We start from the raw sequence: 20,196 nt of genomic DNA, 5'->3' as shown, positions 1-20,196 counted from the left end.
CATGAAGCACTGGGGGAATGAGGTAAGATACTTGTTAGTGGCCAGACTATTCTGTGAAGTTAAGACGGTAGCTGTCTTGAGGGAGATATGACCGGAAGAAGCATGGGGGCTACTTTTGGGGTGCCGGTAATATTTTCTTTCTTGACCTAGGTATTGGTACCATGGGTATGTTCAATTCATGAACATTCGGCGAGCTGTTCCGTTATGGGGACTTTTCCCTGTGCACATTTCACTTTCGGAAAAAGCTATGCAAAAAGAAGAAATGATAAGAGTTATTAGTAACTGTTCTATATTTGAGTTCTAGCTAGGTCGTCATTTTAGTTTAGGTGGGTTAGGAGAGTGACGCTGTCACTTTTATTTCTAAAATCTTTTGACAGAGATTAACATTTGCTATGAAATAGTTCTAAACAAGGTAAATGTAAACAAAGTGAACACCTCTCTTTGTCTCGCTCTGTGTCATTCTTTTCCCGACCTCCCCTGGTTCTCTACTCTCTAGAAATATCCACCGGTGAACAGTTTTTAAAATATATTCCCTAGTTCAATCTTTGAAATTTTTGCAAGCTTTTGTGATGTGAATATGGTGTGTGGAACTGGGAAATTAACTTTTGTATCCAGTAGTCGTGTCTGCAGATGTGAGTTTTGCCTTACGGTTCACAGAGAACTTGTTTATAAACTTCGTAGACGGAGCAGTTAGATGTTTAAGTGGGCTTCACTGTGCTGTGTAATTTGCTTATTCCTTATTTTCAAGTTTATGCATTTGAAATTCTTTTTGTGGCAGTTGGAAACTATTGGCCTGTTCTCCCAAACCAAGGAACAAAAGTATTTACCCTTTGCCCATGAAGTTTTCTTTAAGGCAAAGTTTTAGATTACTTATGTATATTGACTCAGAATTGTTTAAGCTTTTGGAAAAAATCTGAAACTCAATTACAGTGTTAAAGAATACACCAAGAGCAATTACATCAAGTTATCCTATCTTCTGAATTAAGTTCCACATTGGAGTAAACCGTAAATGTTTCCAGCATACCAGTGCTTTTGTGGTGAATATTTTTGTCTTATAAAGTTGAGTTTCCAAAAAATTAAAGTATCAGGCATCCTAATCATTAAGCCTGCGCTTTGGCTTTTCATCTTTTCTAAAATATTCTTTGAGAAAAAAAGAAAAAAAAAATGACCCGTTTAAGAAAAGGGTATGCTGGTTGGTTGACTTTCAACCTAATAATGTACTTTGTTGTCTTACTCATCAGTGATCAGGAAAACTCTCTCTGCTAGTGCTTCCTGTCATTTTAGCCATTTGAATAATTACCGTAACAGTGGAGTATTATTCTAACAAGGTATGTGTTCTTTTACCTGTTTTTCTCTTATTAGTTAACATATTGGAAGCGCAGTTTAATTACGTTTTGACTAGGACTCTGAAAGGAAAACTTCCAATCTAGTGTGGTCATTATTCAGGAGAATATAGTTTATAGTTAGGTGAGTGTAGGGCTGAGCTAGGAAAGACCCAAGGACAGAGAAAAAATAGAAGTCTTTGAGAAAGTGTTTGGAACTTAGAAATAGATCTATTCCAGTCTTTGAATCAAGATTGTGAGTCAAGTTTATTTTAGGGTCCTCTTTACACTTACAAAGGGGGCATAGAATTCCTTACTTCTTGAGCCTTTCAGAGTCCCTTGATCCTAAAACAAGCAGATTCTCTTCTGGGTAAACTATGAGTCTTTATGAATGAGGGGTTTTGTAGTGGTGACCTGGAAAAGGGGCTGTGTTTCCGGTCTGAAATATTTTTGTCTGTGTTGAATTAGAAAGGAACCCAGTGCTGTTGGACCTGTCAGCCGAGTAGATTTGACTTGCTTGTGTGGTTTGGTTTTGTTTTTCCTCCCCCTTCAATTAATTCTTAAATCAGTAGGTGGTATAGTTGAGCTTCTAAGGAACTGTGGAAACAGTTTGAAGAGGTATGTTCTAAGAGGGATTAAAGGTGCAGGAAGAGTTCATTAAATCTGCCAGAAGTGTCCCTGTTTATTAAAGTTCATCACATGTCTGTGGAAGTAAAAATGGAGAGTGGTTCGCATGCGAGTTGGTTCAGTTTGGGGAGTGTTTCTAAATGAAACGTTGGCTGGGTGCCATGGATAACAGAAATCATTCTATTAGAGATACTTGTGTGGTTTGGAGACCCTGACTCAAAAGAAAAGAAATCGTGGAGCAGGAACCAAGAGTTTCCGCTAGTAGATTTTGCTTTTTGATTATTCTCAACCATTTGTTCAGACATTCACTTAGACGTCTGTTCACGTCACATCCAGTCCAGCAGAACTGAGAGTTTCTCTGAGGCCTGTCTTGTAAATAAATGGTCTCTTATTCTGGGTCGGGCGCCATTTGCTGATCTCATTTATAGTACTGCTTTCTGGAGGGTGGACCGACTGGATTGACTTGCTAGGTTAAAATAGACCATCAGAGGACTTGAGGGGTTTTTCTCCCTTAACTTATGCATAAAATTAACATGGATTTTACGAAAGGCCTACTACTAATTCTTGGTAACGAAACAAAATATTACTGCCAGTGCACGGGTATAGCTTTAATTCCATGTACCTCTTGTCATTTGTTTCATGGCATGTCACAGAAATGCTGTTTATCTTGCCGCATTACTGAAGTGCTTCGCTGAAGGACATTTTCATCACGCAAACAGACGCTATGGCGATAGGAGGCTGTTCCAACCGCGTTTCGAAATTACCTTTGGGTCGTGCGATACGTAAAGCTTGTCTTTTCCTTCTCCTTTCTAGGTTCAAAGCAGTGGCACATGATTGGCCATCTGCAGCCAGAAACCTCCTACGATATTAAAATGCAGTGCTTCAACGAAGGGGGAGAAAGCGAGTTTAGTAACGTGATGATCTGTGAAACTAAAGGTAAGAGAGGAATGAGAACTCATGCTTTTTTTTCCTGGCGTGAAGACTGTCCCAACGGAAAACATAATACGTTGACTAGAGCACTTGTCTAAAACCTAGTTTACGGAAACATTGATCATATTCATTAATTTCTGTGTGGCTCCAAGCAACTCACTCCTCTTCTTTTTTTCTTTTTCTCCACAAAGAGATCAGAAATCTTTGCTGAGTAATTGCTGAGATGGCTGTGAAAATTAGAATACTTTTTTTAAAAAAGCATAATTTTAGGGAAAAGTGCTTTATACCCTTCAAGTGGTTTCTTGAATGACAGTTATGTGTAACTCTATCTACTTAAGTGTGGTGGTTAAATTCAGAATTAGCAGTGCGCTCTGCTAAATTGAAATTCCCAACTCTGCCTCCATATGTAGATTGACTATAAAATATCTTCTAGTTGTTTTGTTTAATGTTTATTTATTTATTTTGAGAGAGAGAGAGACAGAGACAGAGAGAGAGCTGGAGAGGGGCAGAGGGAGGGAGAGAGAGAATCCCACACAGGCACCTCACTGTCAGTGCAGAGCCTGATGCAGGGCTCGAACTCAGGAACTGTGAGATCATGACCTGAGCCAAAACCAAGAGTTGAACGCTTAACCCACTGAGCCACCCAGGTACTCCTATTATCTGTTTTTAAAGGTGATAATACTACACGTAATAGAAACAGCTAATGTGGCTATTTACAAACTCCTGTCCAGTCTCAGTTAATCTAATAGAAAAAGAGACTGTTTTTAACTTGTGTCTGTTTTTAAGAACAAGAGAAAATTTCCCATATTCCTCCCCCGTCCCCCACCCCCGCTGGTCTCAGTGATCAGGACTCAGTCACATACTCCCCAAACCATTCCCGGGAGGGAAATGATTGATCAGGACCTACTTTAGTTGTTTGGGTTTGAGTGGACAGCTCAACAAAATTGGGGCTTTGCAAGTATGGGAGGAAAAGGCTGCTGACTGGGCTGGGCAGCCTTCAGTGTGTCTGCTAGGGTGATTTTATGATACCAATTCAAAAATGAAACTGGGGTGCCTGGGTGGCTCAGTCAGTTGAGCATCCAACTCTTGATTTCAGCTCAGGTCATGATCCCAGGGTCTTGGGATTGAACCCATGTTGGGGTCCACGCTGAGTGTGGAGCCTGCTTAAGATTGTCTCTCTCTCCCCCTGTCCCTCTCCCCTGCTTGCTGTCTCAAATAAAATTAAAAAAAAAAATTTTTTTTTAATGAAGAAACTGAGGCTCAGATAAATTGAATTATAAATTTTTTTTAATGTTTTATTTATTTTTGAGACAGAGAGAGACAGAGTGTGAGCAGGGGAAGGGCAGAGAGAGAGGGAGACACAGAATCCAAAGCAGGCTCCAGGCTCTGAGCTGTCAGCACAGAGCCCGACACGGGGCTCGAACTCATAAACCGTGAGATCATGACCTGAGCCAAAGTCGGACGCTTGACTGACTGAGCCACCCACATAAACTGAATTATAAAGACAAGACATTGTTCCATCTTTTAATGCTAAGTTAGTCATATGACTTTCTGCTGCAAAACCCACATATTAAATCCACATTAAACATGTGTATATAAATATACAGACATTTAAATTTACCTTGGATTTAATTTGGGTAGTATATATTTGAGGGGCTTTTTGTATTAGTCACTATGATACGTTAACGGACATTTGTTACTTGCCTCTAGAGTGTTGTAATATGTAGGGCAAAATTAAATAAGAATGGAATTTATCATCTCTGTCCCCAAGACATTTAAGAATCTAGCCAGGCAAAACATAAAAGATAGACAACAGTGTAATAACTGTATTATTTAAGCATAGATGTGTCTATAATAGTATATGCCTCATTAATTGACTTTGCTGGGGAATAAAAGGTTCTACCTGCAGACTTCCAGGTCACTAAAAAATGAAAAAAGCTCTTTAAAACATTAACTGTTCATATTGAATAACTTTCTGAAATGTATTACACAATTCCCAGCCTGTTTAAATAGAATGTATAATACACAATCTCAGTTTTTAAAGAAATGACTCAAGGGGTGCCTGGATGGCTCAGTCAGTTAAACGTCCAACTTTGGCTCAGGTCATGATCTCAGGATTTGTGAGTCCAAGCCCCACACTGGGCTCTCTGCTGTCGGCACAGAGCCTGCTTTGGTGGATCCTTCTACAGATCCTCTGTCCCACCTCCCACCCCTCCCCCACTCGTACTCCTCTCTCTTGTCAAAAATTATAAAAACATTAAAATAAAAAAAAATAAATGACTCAAGGTTCTTGTTTTTTTTTTTTTTAATTTTTTAAAAAAAAATCTTTATTGATTTTGAGAGAGAGACAGAGTGTGAGCAGGGGAAGAGCTGAGGAGAGGGAGACACAGAATCGGAAGCAGGCTCCAGGCCCTGAGCTGTCGGCACAGAGCCCGACGCGGGGCTTGAACTCACAAACTATGAGATCATGATCTGAGCCGAAGTCGGATGCTTAACCAGGCTCCCCTCAGGGTTCTTGTTAATGGTGATTGTCTTATCTTTAGTGATTTAGTAAGGTTTTTCAGGAATGGTGTTGAAGCCAGCCCATTTCCCCCTACTCTTAAATATCAGAGACTATCATAATTTTTCTTAGTTCTTTGTTTTCTCTTTATGTTTTCCATCTCACTTTTCTTGTTCCATGCTCTTAGCCTCTTCTTCTTCCTCATCCTCATTCTCCTTCTTCCTCTTCTTTTTTTTTTTGTTTTAAAGTTTATTTGTTTATTTTGGGGGGGAGGAGCCAGCAGAGAGAAAGAGAAAGAGAAAGAGAAAGAGAAAGAGAAAGAGAAAGAGAAAGAGAAAGAGAAAGAGAAAGAGAATCCCAGGCAGGCTCCACACTGCCAGCACAGAGCCTGATGCAGAGCTGGAACCCATGAACAATGAGATAATGACCTGAGCCAAAATCAAGAGCCAGAGCCGAGGCTTAACCAATTGAGCCACCCAGGCACTCCTCTTTTTTTCTTTTTCTGCTTCCCCCTTCCTCCTCCCCCTCCTCCTCCTCCCCCCTTCCTCCTCTTCCTCCCCCTTCCTCTTCCTCATCCCTTCTTTTTCTTCCTTCCTTCTTCTCTTCCCTTCCTTCTTCTCCTCCCTTCCTCCTCCCTTCCTCCTCCCCGTCCTCCTATTTCTTCTTACTGATGTTGATGAGTCTGTGTCACCTCCACCACAGAATTTATTAACTTTAGCAGCAGTTGGCAAAATCATCAAGCTTGGTAGAATTGTGAATAAATAAAAACTAAAGGAAGAGTAGATAAATCTGACGGACTTCCCCATGGGTAATCATGATCTTTAATGTATGATCTGTAATGTCTATTTTGCCTCAGAAACTCATTTGTTTCCTTTAGAGTTGGCAGGGACCTTCAAATTGTCTAAGCCAACATACTACCTAAAGTAGGAGTTTCTTTTAGAGTCTCTGCCGAGTATTCATCTAGTTTTCACTGTTGGAGACCTCTTTCCTTTGGAAGGTGGCCTCTTTTTTATGGATTCCCAGCTCTGTGCTGTGTAAAGTTGCTAGAAAGTTGAACCCCACTGTACTACTTATTGACTCAGATTGTTTTTAAAGACCACTCTGCCCCAGTACAAGCCGTAACAGGAAGTATAATAACTAATAATAACAAAAGTGATCGAACACTGCTATGTGCCAGTCTCTGTTCTAAGTGCTTTACATGATTAACTCATTTACCCTTCATTACAACCTTCTGATAGAGCAGTTGTTATCTCCAGTTTCCACCTACAGACCCTGGTCCGTGGACATTAAAGTCCTACAGCTAAGGATAAATGGTAGAACTGAGAATATAAAGCTGGGCCGTGTGGTTCCAGAGGCCGGGCTGTCAGCCACTATGCTCTGTTGCTACTCTATGACATTTAAAACATTAAGAACATGTTTTCTGAGGACAGAGAAAATGGGATTTGAGTCCACCTGTTACTAGCTTCTGTTGTCACTCTTACTCAGAATATCAATGCATTAGGTAAAAAGACTGCATGTACGTGGACTCCAAAGGGTATTGGTTTTGAAATGCTTGTCTTCGGAATTGCAGATGATTGTTCGAATAGTCCGAAGCCGTATCTTGTAATAGTAATCACATGAAAGAGACATAAAATATGTACTTTTGAGTCTTCTTCAGCTCAGAGTATATCACAGAGAAATATTTGTTCCATCCGTAAGTTGGAATATTTGTATTTCAACTCTTTGATAGTCTTCTACAAGGATGATTGGGCAGATAATCGTATAGGAGCTTGGGTTCAAGTAGGTACATTTGTTTCCCTGATTTTATGATTTCTCTAGAATTTGTGGACTAAGACTTTGGCACATCCGATTTTTCAACTTTTGAGCCCTCTTTGTGACTCATTGGTGGTCACATCATCTCAGTAACAAGTGTAAACACATTGGTTTGCATTCCTAACCAGACCTCCTTCAGAGAGTAAACCATTTCATGGAGTCTGTGTTCGCTCTGACATCATGTTTTCCTTTATATTTCAACTAGTGAAACGTGTTCCTGGAGCTTCTGAGTATCCTGTCAAAGACTTGAGTACCCCTCCAAATTCCCCAGGAGGTGGACGAAACGTTGGGCCTGCAACCAGCCCCACCAGAAGCAGCGATATGTTGTATCTGATAGTTGGCTGCGTGCTGGGTGTCATGGTCCTCATTCTCATGGCTTTCATCGCAATGTGCCTGTGGAAGAACCGCCAGCAAAGCACCATACAGAGTAAGCCATTCAGAAATATTTCCTTGTCCTTTTATAAAGATGGGTGGGAAAATATTGTCAGAATGCATGTTGATCCCTAATACTTTTGTGCATGAGTGTCATGGCATAAAACATGTTAGATACTCTTTATTCAGGGAGGGGACTTTAAAACTGTTCTAGCTGTCAGCCAGAATAAGTGGAGCATCACATTAAATTGCCCAGTAGAAATAAACAGCAAAGCCAAAACCAGGCAGGTCTCTAAGTAAATAGCTGACTTAGTGCTGGGAAACCCTGGCTTTGTCGGACCACCAAAGAGCAAAGAGTTTTTGAAGCGTGAGCTCTGGGATTGCTGCAGGAATGCCTTCTTACTGGTACAAGACCTGTCAGCAGGAATAGAAGAGGCTGGAAAGTCTGGAAAAGAATACTTTTCTAAGTTGCTTTTACTGAATGACACAAATTAAGGTAACATGGTCCTGTTTCAGTACCTGGTGTACCCAAACAGCTCGAGACTGGTATCTCTTCCCCCTAAGTGTATCTTGTAATGAGAGTGTTTACACGGTCAGTGATGATGCTATATGAAAACAGCTAGCCCAGAACCCTTCTTCCTTCCTCTTTCCCGACCTCTCTCCCTTCCCCTCTCCTTTGCCCCTTTCTTGTTCTCCCAACCGTTATAATCAGGGGAATCAAATCCAGCAGAGACTTTAGTCTTTGGTGGGAGGAGGTTTTTTGGTTTTCTCACTGGCCCCAGAATAAGAGAATTAAAGCTAATAGCTCAGGGGGAGAAAAGATGATTTGTTTTTATCGAATTGGTGCCCTCCAGGAGACAGTAGGGAGAGAATTGGTAGTGGTGGTGGTACCAGGCTGAAAGGGTTGGAGATCATTTGATTGGCTCTTTTTCTAAATGGTTTCAGTATCATCGACTTTAGTTGTGTGAGCTGAATCATTAAAGGAAAAGTACTGCTTTGGTTGTCTGGGCGAGATTAATCTGGTTAAGGTCATTTCCCTTTCTGACTTGGTAATATGTTCAAAGAGAGAAGCTTATGATAGTGATGTTCATTCAGTCATTTATTCAGAAGATACTCATTAACTATCTTTGAGGCGCCTGGCACTGTTTTAAGCAATGAACGCTGGTAAAAAAGTAAACATGGCCCCTGCCCTGTCAACTTACAGTTGTAGTGGAAAAGATAATCAGATATACTGATAATAACTCACCTGTGCAAAAAGTTCAGTAATAGGAAGAACACCTAATCCAATCTTGGCATGTTCTAATACCTTCAAAGAATTTATCCGAACTCTGCCAATAAGTACTGTAGAGTTTAGGTACCATATTCTCTAAGGACTGTTTCACGTTTTCTAGATATGTCTAGTAAGTGTACCCCTGGAAATCAGAATTGAGGCAACTATTTAATGCTTTTAGTATAAGGAAATGGAATAATTAGCCTTTAGTAAACCACAACTTCCACATGGACTGTATTAACCAAGGAACTGTATGGATAGTCAGTGAATGTATACATAACTCCATCCTTTCATTTAAAAGTGTTATTACTATTTAAAATATCCTACCTAGGGGCGCCTGGGTGGCTCAGTTCGTTGGGCATCCAACTTCAGCTCAGGTCATGATCTCGTGGTTTGTGAGTTCGAGTCCCGCGTCGGGCTCTGTGCTAACAGCTCAGAGCCTGGAGCCTGCTTCAGATTCTGTGTCTCCCTCTCTCTGTGTCCCTCCCCCATTCATGCTCTTTCTTTCTCTCTCTCTCTCTCAAAAATAAACATTTAACAAATTCAAAACAATAATAAAATATCCTACCTAAAGGTTGCCTTTTGTTGTTTAAAAAAAACCTTTTTTTAGTGTTTTATTTATTCTTGAGAGAGAGAGAGAGAGAGAGAGAGAGAGAGAATAAACAGGGGAGGGGCAGAGAGAGGGGGGGACACAGAATCCAAAGCAGGCTCTAGGCTCTCAGCACAGAGCCCAACGTGGGGCTCGAACTCACGAACCGTGAGATCATGACCTGAGCCGAAGTTGGACGCTTAACCGACTGAGCCACCCAGGCGCCCTGTCTTTTGTTGTTTTTTTATACGGTTTCTCTCGGCACTTTGAAGCGTGCGGGAGTTTAAACACTTTTTCTTAGTGTTGCCAGGACTTTGATAGTTTCAACTTACATAATTTATTAATTCTTTTGAGTAATTTCTCTCTGGTTAATTTCTTTTCCCATTAACAGAGTCTTAATTAACTCAAAGTTCCTAGCTATCTCCTTACAAGGAAATAGCAATAACTTTCTCAAAGCATATCTCATAATTAGGCGTTAAGTGAACACAGTGAACATATTTAGGGCATTTTATTTTCTTGTATTTATAGTTTCTTAGGGGTTTGTTTCATTAATCAAACTGCCTACCCAAGAAGATTGTCTTTTTTAGTGTCTTACTGTTGTGTGTTTTTGGTTTTTTTGTTTGTTTCATTTGTTTTGTTTTGCTTCTTCTCTTTTAACAGAATATGACCCTCCAGGATATCTCTACCAAGGGTCAGATATTAATGGACAGATGGTGGAATACACTACTCTGCCTGGCACAAATCGGATAAATGGGAATGTTCATGGAAGCTTCCTAAGTAATGGAGGTCTCAGCAATGGCTGCTCCCATGTTCACCATAAGATCTCTAATGGAGTCAATGGAGTCATGAATGGGAACTTGAATGGAGGGCTTTACGCGGGACACACAAGCTCACTAACCAGGACGCATGTGGATTTTGAACATCCTCGTCACCTAGTAAATGTAAGAGACCTAATTATAAATAAAGCCTCCCTGGGCATCTGGATGGCTCAGTCGGTTAAGCATCTGAGTTTGGCTCAGGTCATGATCTCGCAGTTCGTGTTTCGAGCCCCACGTCAGACTCTGTGCTGACAGCTCAGAGCCTAGAGCCTGCTTCAGATTCTGTTTCTCCCTTTCTCTCTCTGCCCCTCCCCTGCTCGCTCAGTCTCTCTCTCTCTCTCTCTCAAAAATAAACATTTAAAATTTTTTAAATAAATAAACAAACAAACAGACAAATAAATAAATCCACCCTGGGCCCCACGGTACCAGGGTGCAATAACATGGTTGGCCTACTTGGCCTTTGTGACCATAGAAACCTTACAGGCTCACTGGACTGGAAATAGTATGTATCAGTGGCAACCCCTTAATCCAGAGTAATCTGTGTAAACTTTCTGTTGTCAGGTGATAGTTATGTTCATCAGTTTGGTTTATATTTTAAAATTCTTTCGTGGTGAAAGTGGAATACCAGTAACGAACTTGCCGGAAGTTTTTCTTGAGAGCTGGAAATACCACAGGGCGTAGATTGGACCTGAGACTTTAAATTTGCTTCATTTAGAGCAAAATCTGAAAACTCGCAGGCCCAGGGGAGTCAGGCAGATCGTGAAACTGCGTGAAGCAAGCTGGGAAAGAGAGCAGTTGGAGGCGGGAGCAATCTGGAGAACACCAGCTGCAGTTCACTCCTGGTGTTGGCACGGACAGAGGGCCTGGGGTTACCAGTTTTCTGATTTTTCCAAAACATCTTGTAAATCCAGGTGAAATGGCGAGAGTTTTTACACGTTGGCAACTAATTCCAATTTTTGAAAGCAGTGCATAGGCCACGTGGAACATGTCTGCAGGCCACCAGATTGTGACTTCTGGCCTATAATGAGTTTCTTTTGTCTCTTGTGCCTGATGTGCGGTAGGGCTGTTACCTGTAAGATTTTTGCCTTTTATAATATTACCATCCTTTAGCCACAAGGAGTGATGGACCTTTAAAAATACTTTATTTCAGGGATAACTTAGTGATCTAGTTTAATTTTTTGAAACGGGACTAGAGTAACTAGCTTATTTTGCATTTATGCTGGTTAAAGAGGTTCTCTGCATTAGGAAGTTTGATTTATGATGTCGTTAGGATGTATGTGCATCCACATTATTTTTCAAATAGATAATGTGTTTAGTTGATCAAATTAAGCACTCACTGACATTTTTGTCATTGTTCTGATTACAGATAAACTTGCCATAACCCACAATGTGCTAAAATTTGAAGGGAGTTCAGAGGTATTTTTTCACCCTCAACTCAACAAAGACTTATTAAAATATTACATTTGGAGAATAAAACTGTAATATATATTCGTATCTTAAAGCTGGACATCTGCTGGGTTTTCATGTGATCTAGTTTTAATGTGTTGTAGAAAAATACCTCGTTTGTCTGAGTGCATCTCATTATCAAAAGAGAATAATGATTTCATTATTTTGTGGGGAAAGACATGGCTTATATTCAGACTTTCTAAACTTTTTTTGGTCTCCACACCTAGTCCAAGCTAGTAACATTGTCCAGGAAACTAAAGGAGAGAGCATTAAAGTTTGAATAGCGTATGCTGTTTCCATAAGCAGAAAAGAATAAGTCTGATGTTTGGTTTAGGATTCGGACGCAGGAGTTTGGGTTTTTCTGAACGGCGAAATTCTGTTTAAATAATAGTTGCTCCTTTAGGTGTACAGTTTTAGAGGCTGACATCTGTGGTTTTCACGTATTAGTTTTCTTACACCTCTTTTCTGGGTGGGAGGAAATAGGGAAATTTTTTAAAATGCTGGTGATCATAAAAATCATTGAATTAACTTTGATGTGTTTAGTGACTCAAATAAGCACATTACCCCGTAGGTGAACTTGATCTTGTGAAGCTTTGGAGCTTATGCTCATGATCTGAATGTGGCAGAGGATATTCTTTCTCTCAATGTTTTCCCAAAAATTCCTGTTGCTAGTTGGATCAGGAATGTGGAGAGACATTTTCAGTACTTTTGGTTTGCTTAGATTCTGGCCGTTGTTAGGAGATGAATGGAAATGGAAAGTATTCTGGGAAAAACAATGGCCTGAACTTTCCTTAACCTTGCAGAACTGCCCTGGGTTTGGGTGCAGTGTGACAGCCTCTCCCACCCTTATCAAATTCGGTTCTGCTGTTTTTCGTCTGAAAGCAGAATTTTTACTCTGACCGTAAGCCTGCTTCAGTTCCCAACACCCAGTTTGGAAGAACTCTTGCCATTGTATATGTCAAGCTAGTGTTTTACAATGAGGTATGTGTTAATCTGGGCATTTTTCTTAATTGCCAGGCAGTTTCCGCCAAAAGCAACATCAAAATATTAATCCTCCCCTCCAAGTCATTGCTGGCTGAGAATCTACTCCATCTGGAAAAATATAACATGTTTGAAAACTTAGTGTAGTCAAGTGAACAGACCTAATCGAAATAATTACAGGAAAATGAAGATGGGTTTATCTTGTGACATCATTCAAACAGATTTCCACCCTGTTTCTCCAACTGGCATCACGTAAAATTCTTCCATGACTGCTAGAAAAGTAAAAATGAATAGGAGGTTGTAATGTACAGTGTATTTTGGGCCCAGTAGATTTGAAACCCTGAAGGGGAAGTGACTAAATGTCTCCATTTCTTTGGCTCCTTCCAGTACAGAAAGACTTGGGAAAAACATGGCGATTAGCTTGTAGGGTATAGTCTTAATATTGTACAGAATTCATTGGTGAATATTGGTAACTAACGATCAGCATTACATTTTGCTCAGAGGTTGGTTAAAATATAGTGTATAACTGTTTCTTATTGGGCCGGCTTTTACATTTAAGGCTGTTTGATTATTGGTCTGTGACACCTTCACGCTTTTCTCTTTTTCTTTTTCCCTGCACTTCCTTCCTGACCAGGGTGGTGGGAGGTACACAGCAGTACCTCAGACGGACCCGCTGGAGCGCGTTAGCTGTCGAAATTGTCGGAACAACAATAGGTAAGTGGCTCTGTATTTGCACAGGTTGTTGTGACTATGGTATAGGAAGGACTCTTCTTTTTCTCCCCTTTGGCAAAGGAAGTTCTTGAAATTTTATGTAAGATATAAATCTCAGAATATGGAGACTTAAGTTTAAGGCCATTACTAATTTTTTGGCCCTGCTTTACAGTTTTTACTTTTCTGGGCTTTGGTTATTTAGCTATATGGACAATATTCAAGACGTTATTTCTCACTGAGATGTTATTAAAAGGTTTGATGTTTTTGAAATCTTTAAAGTAGAGGCATTCTCTGCATATAGACTTTGTCTTTTCTCATCTGTTTTTTTCTGTCTGTGTCATGAATGAGAGCATGTTTGAATGTTAAATGAAAAACCCTGTGTATATAGTAATGTGTTTTCATAGTAATTTTACTGAAATTTTCTTACCAGATTATTCAGCGCTTCTTAAAATTATTATTCTTAAAACCTCAAGATAATTAAGTAGCAAAATCTCACTTTCTTTTAATTTTCTGAGTTTCAAAAACCTCTTAAGAGGTATATACACTCAGTATTTCAAACAAGATAGAAATATGTAGGGTAACATGTTCATTTAAATTTTGACAAGATTCAGGAAGCTTTCGGGCTACCTCTGTATATAGTAACTCCAAAGGATTGTCAGACTTTTCGTTGTGTTAAAGTTCTGTCTGGCAAAAACCTTAGTTCTTTTTTTTTTTTCCGTAACGATGGTATTGGATTACGTGGTCTCAGAAGCCCATCCCAGGTCTAAAATTCTGCAGTGTGAAAGTTGTGTTATAGTTACTACATAAGATAACTGGAGTATGGACTGGATTTTGGATATTTCATTATTGAAATGGGATGGGACCTATATTTTTCAAATCAACGACAAGGTTAAGAGTTGTGTCTGGGAGTTACCAAAACCAGAGCTTGGAAGGAAACGGTCAGCTATAGAACTAACAGTCCATTTCTCAGCATGTGTTTTGAGTTGCAGAGCAAAAGCAACGAAAACTTCCTCGAGATTTTTCTTTATCTTTTACTTAACCCATCTTAGGGTGTGTATGTGAGCAAGAGTCAGCTGCCTATTTTGTGTACGAAGATTTCTTGTTACATTTTTTTCATGTTTATTTTTGAGAGAGAGGGAGAGAGAGTGTAAGTAAGCACACGTGTGTGCTCACACAGCGCATGTGCAAGTGGGGGAGGGGCAGAGAGAGAGAGGGAGAAAGAGAATCCCTAGACAGTGCAGAGCCCAGCAGAGGGCTCAAACTCACGAACTGTGAGATCATGACCTGAGCCGAAATCCAGAGTCAGACACGTAATCGACTGAGCCACCCAGGAGCCCCTGCTTGTTACATTTTTAAATAAAATCTATATGACCCAGCTAAATTTTAAGATGTTTTATAACACTGAAGCCTTATTTTTTGTCCTGAACTGGCTGTAGGCTTTATCACAATTTGTTAGGAACATGCTAAAGATGCTTCATACACCTGGTAAGTAATCTAATAGATTTAATGAAAACGAATGGTATTGCCTGAAAATGTAATGTATTGTCCTTTGTGTTTCTCTTCAGCAGGTCTCAGTTCAACTGTAGGCATCAGAGTAATGTTGTAAGAGAACCTCTGGTCTAAGAATAAGTAGACAGAGGCTTTCCCACTGCCCAAATCTATGATCTTGGGAAAGTTATATAATCTCTCTATAGCTATGTCCTTGGCTGAAAAATGAAAAATTGTCCTAGGAAATGTAAAATCAGCCCAGCGTACTCTGATTATAGATTTTGGTAATTTGCTGCTAATCATGTCTTTATGGTGATGTTATCATCCTGGTACCAACATGCATCCCATTTATATGAATATGACCAGTATCTACTGTCTTGCACTCACTCATAGCCATTTTTATGTGTGTGTGAGTGAGTGTATGTGTATAGTACTGGGGGTTTTGTTATACATGTTTGGTTTTTTTTTTTCCCTTTAAGACAGTGGACAGTTAATAGTTCTATTAACTTTTCAAGTTGATAACTTCTTGAATTTCATGTTTGGGGGTTTGCCTTTTACCTGGGAATATGGATACATTCTTTTTAGCCTGAGAAAACCAGCTTCTGTTTCACCCCAGCTTAAATTTACTTCTTCCTACATAAGAGTCTACCTGTTCTGGGGCGCCTGGGTGGCTCAGTCGGTTAAGCGTCCGACTTCGGCTCAGGTCACGATCTCGCGGTCCGGGAGTTCGAGCCCCGCGTCGGGCTCTGTGCCGACGGCTCAGAGCCTGGAGCCTGCTTCTGATTCTGTGTCTCCCTCTCTCTCTGACCCTCCCCTGTTCATGCTCTGTCTCTCTCTGTCTCAAAAATAAATAAACATTAAAAAAATAAATAAAATAAAATAAAAAAAGAGTCTACCTGTTCAGGGCAAATCTTGGCTTGTCTGCATTGCCTTCAAGGTTAGCCAAATGTCTCACCTGGCTCCCAGGAGCCATTATGTGATTTTGATACTTAATGATTGGCCAGATAAGTATCAGTAAGTACCTACCTTCAACTCTGGAAAATTGGAATCATTAAATGTAAAGCTTCTCTTTTCACTTTGAAACTGAAAAGAGACATCTTTTCTCAAGATCCCCCAAGATGGCAAAGTTTGTAATACGCTTCTGATGCTGAGACGTAGATGATATATGATTTACTCCCCCAAATATGCACAATTTTAGTTAATTTACACCTTTAGGATATTGACATTACTAAGAATACATTTGCATTTCCTAACACCAGTTGAACTAGTGTGTATGCAAAACGAGGCAAAATTTCAGTTCAGTTATATGAACATTTATCTGAGGGTGGATACAGGCATACCTCATTTTGTTGTGCTTTATTTCATTGCACTCTTCAGATACTGTGTTTTGTCCAAGTTAAAGGTTTGTGGTAACCCTACATCAGGCATGTCCCTCAGTGCCCATTTTCCAACGGCATTTGCTTACTTCGCGACTCTGTCACATTTTGGTAATTCTCACAATATTTCACGCTTTTTCATTATTATAATTCTTATAGTATTATAAGTCTTATAATATCATATCATAGTTCTCTTTCATTATTATAGTTTCATTGTTATAGTGATCTGATCAGTGATTATGACTCACTGAAAGCTCAGATGATGGTTAAAGTTTTTAGCAATAAAGTATTTTTTTAATTAAGCTGTGCATATGTTTCTGTAGGCATAATGCTATTGCACACTTTATAGTATAGTGTTAACAGAACTTTTTTATATGCACTGGGAAACCAACAGATTCATTTGACTTGCTCCATTGTGACATTTGCTTTATTGCCGTTGTCTGGAACCAAACCTCATTATCGCAAAGGTATGCCAATAGTGCAGTTCAGTGATTATCACACTTTAGCATACGTTAGAATCACTTGGAGCACTGTGAAAACACAAATGAGGAGGCTCTACCCTTAGAGTTGGTGATTCAGTAGCTATAGAGTGGGGCCTGAGAATTTGCATTCCTCATGAATCCCTACTGGGACAGATGCTACTGGTCCTGGGACCATGCTTTAAGCACCACTGGAGAATCTGGCTGGTGAAGTCCAAGTAGAGGGTAGCAGGATATAAAATGGAAAAGTGGATTGAATTTATATCTTGAATGACCCTGAATGTCACGGTGTAGGAGTTTACTTAAGAAACATTTATTGAGTGCCTACCATGTACTGGGTACTGGCCCGCATCCTACCTCTGGAGAGCCCACGGTCTGATCATAGTGATTTACAACAGAGCTCGAAATATAGTGAGCAGGGTTTGAAGAAGCATGTTGAATCTCGTAGTTCTACATTTAAGGAATGGAAAAAGTCCCTGTTGTTTCAGTAATAACAGTGCAGGAGGGATAGGAGATTTTTATGTTAATCAGAAGTGGGGGACATTGGCCGCCTGGGTGGCTCAGTCAGTTAAGCATCCGACTTTGGCTGAAGTCATGATCTCATGGTTTGTGAGTTCAAGCCCCACAGCAGGTAAGCTCGGGCCCCACTTCGGGCTCCACACTTTCTCCCTCTCTCTCTCTCTGCCTTTCATGGGATTCTCTCTCTCTCTCTCTTTCTCTCTGCCCCTCGCTCACTTGAGCGCTCTCTCTCTCTCTCTCAAAAAGAAATAAGTTAATTAATTAAGACACACACAGAGAAGTGGGGGATATTGGTTAAATGTTGAAAATCAATGGGCTAGTCGCATCATAATTCTCTGAAAGGTTATTGAGAAGGGGAGCAGTGTATTCAAGAGATGTGTTTAGGCTATGATTAGTGGTTGCAGTACACAGGTGGGATTGCAGGGAGGAGACCAGTTTGTTTCCATAACGAAGACTTGGCTTTCATGTAAGGAGTGAATGTAGAAAGGAAGAGATGAGGAAGGTTCTAGAGTGGGAATCTTTAGGACTTGGCCACTGACTGATACGGATCTAGAAAAAAAGGAAGATGCATAATGAAGAGAAAGTTTCCAGCGTGGATGGCATGGTAATTGCCACAGTAATAGTCATAGAAATAAGGAACTTAAATAAAGTGACATTGAGAAAAGGTGATGGATTTGGTTTTGGGCATTTAGAGTTCCAAGTTCCAGCTGGATATCTAAGCCAAGATGACAAATGAAAATGTTGACGTTGGGTTCAGGGGGTAGATCAGGGCTGTGCTACAAATCTAAGAGTCATTTGCATCAAAGTGATAGAACTTAGGGCGCCTGGAAGGCTCGGTTAAGCTTCCAACTTTGCCTCAGGTCATGATCTCATGGTTCGTGAGTTTGAGCCCTGCATTGGGTTCTGTGCTGACAGCTCAGAGCCTGGAGCCTGCTTCGGATTCTGTGTCTCCCTCTCTCTCTGCCCCTCCCCTGCTTGTGCTTGCTCGCTCTCTCTCTCTCTCTCTCTCAAAAATAAACATTAAAAAAAATTTTTTTAAGACACCAGTGATCAGTTGAGGGAAGAGGCAGGCAGGGGGGTATCTAGGTAAGTGGTGCAACCTACTAAGTAGGAATCACTGCAGGAGATGAGGAGAAACGGTTTACCCCTTAGCACACCCTTGGGAGTCATCCTTTTAGACTCCTTTTCAAACTCTCCTTTACCCAGGGTGGCTCTCATATCCCACAGATGCCTAATGGATGAAGTCTTGTGTGGGACCTGTCCCCGGTGGAATCTTACCTGTGTGGTGTCCTGCCGTGCTTTCTTGGGTTTAAACTTAAACACATTTTGTAGAGTGGGCACTTAAGAAACAAATCAGTGCCAGCCTTAGACCCCTTTTACCATCCGTCTGTTTTGGTCATAACTATCTGGAGAGAAAACGTTGCCTTTATTGTCTAAATTGGAGTACTGATGTGAAAATTGGAGAACAGGTAAGAGGGGAATGTGCACTCCAGCAGTCTGTAGAGTTTTATTTGATGTGCTAGTGCTTTTGTGGCATGTTGTAAATGACTGCCTGCTTCATCATGTTCAGCTAATTTGAACCCTTTTCGGGTTTTAAGAGTGATATGTAATAGCTCACGATGGACAGCTAGAAAGAAGCGTATTTAATGCACCTTTGTGGGGAGCCAATCCCCTGCACTGAAGACTTAATTGAGAAATCCTTGTGCATTTCAAGAATGTAACAGATTTTAGTCAAATAAATCAAAAGCTTTCTATCTTTCCCCTTCTCTTCTCAATTTAAAAGGCAGTGGAGCAGTTCTGGATATGTAATCAAATGGGCTTTGTCAGTTGCTTGGCTAGTTTAATGGGAAAGGATTGAGGTTAAATCCTGCCTGTTTATCATCAGTCTTGATAATGTGTAGAAAAAGAGTAGAGAGGACACTGATGGAATTCACAGATGAATGAATTGAGAGGTCCCATCAGGAAAAAACAAGAAATTAAGGGTCCTAGAGAGATTAGAAGTGGGCAGGAAGTAGCCAAGTAAAAACCAGCTTGGAGAAATGTATATAATCCACCTGGGAAGAAAAAGTGCAAGCTATACGTGGCTGATGGTCAAAGGAGAAATAACTTGACTGGGACTGGTGCCTTAGGAAGCACAGATCGTATGAATGATCTCCAAGCTCTTGCATGAGGACAACCTTGAAAGTCTGTGTGTTGTTGGGGCGCCTGGGTGGCTCAGTCGGTCAAGCGTCTGACTTCAGCTCAGGTCACGATCTCGCGGTCCGTGAGTTCGAGCCCCGCGTCGGGCTCTGGGCTGATGGCTCAGAGCCTGGAGCCTGCTTCGGATTCTGTGTCTCCCTCTCTCTCTGCCCCTCCCCCGTTCATGCTCTGTCTCTCTCTGTCTCAAAAATAAATTTAAAAAACATTAAAAAAAATTTAAAAAAGAAAGTCTGTGTGTTGCTGAGCTTGGGGACACTTTTTAACCAGTTTGGAACCTTTCACTGATAATCAGATAGACGCAGATAAAAATAATGTGTCAAGATGAGTATGCAAACATTGCATTATAGCACTAGCTCTTTCTGGCCTGCGATTAGAGCTACCCAGCTGGTTTGTGAAGTATGAAAGTGACTGCTTGTTGAGTACGTCTAAATTCTTTGCTCCAGCAAGTGAATTTGTTATGACTCCATCTATCTATTGCTGATCATGTAGCTACTTCAGAACTAGCCATAAAAACCAAAGGCAGCAAACACATAAAACCTAAGGTTTGGTTTCTCTTCCAGCTGTGGTAATCTGCCCAATTCCCTAAGAAAAAAAAATTCAAAACATTGTGTCTAGTTTTTTTTTTGTTGTTATTTAAAATTTTTTATTATTGAAGTATAGTTGACATACAATGTTACATTAGTTTTACATGTACAAGATAGTGATTCAATAATTAATACATTATGTAATGCTCACAACAGTGTCACCATCTGTCACT

The 20,196-nt window shown here is 40.4% G+C and overlaps 1 protein-coding gene across 3 annotated transcripts in view; it reads left to right on the top strand.

Moving 5' to 3' along the window:
* Positions 1-20,196, top strand: part of CDON (cell adhesion associated, oncogene regulated) — a 100,657-nt gene that overhangs the window by 67,136 nt on the left and 13,325 nt on the right. For all 3 annotated transcript variants that reach the window (XM_042958611.1, XM_042958609.1, XM_042958610.1), the window contains exons 15-18: positions 2,763-2,885; positions 7,397-7,618; positions 10,083-10,363; positions 13,302-13,381. In XM_042958611.1, the coding sequence (XP_042814545.1) occupies positions 2,763-2,885; positions 7,397-7,618; positions 10,083-10,363; positions 13,302-13,381 (706 nt within the window). The remainder of the gene's footprint in view (positions 1-2,762; positions 2,886-7,396; positions 7,619-10,082; positions 10,364-13,301; positions 13,382-20,196) is intronic.

The sequence above is a fragment of the Panthera tigris genome, chromosome D1 (genome assembly GCF_018350195.1).
Source record: "Panthera tigris isolate Pti1 chromosome D1, P.tigris_Pti1_mat1.1, whole genome shotgun sequence".
Taxonomy (NCBI): Eukaryota; Metazoa; Chordata; class Mammalia; order Carnivora; family Felidae; genus Panthera; species Panthera tigris.
Note: the sequence above shows the minus strand (reverse complement) of the source record. Positions and strands in the feature narration are given on the sequence as shown.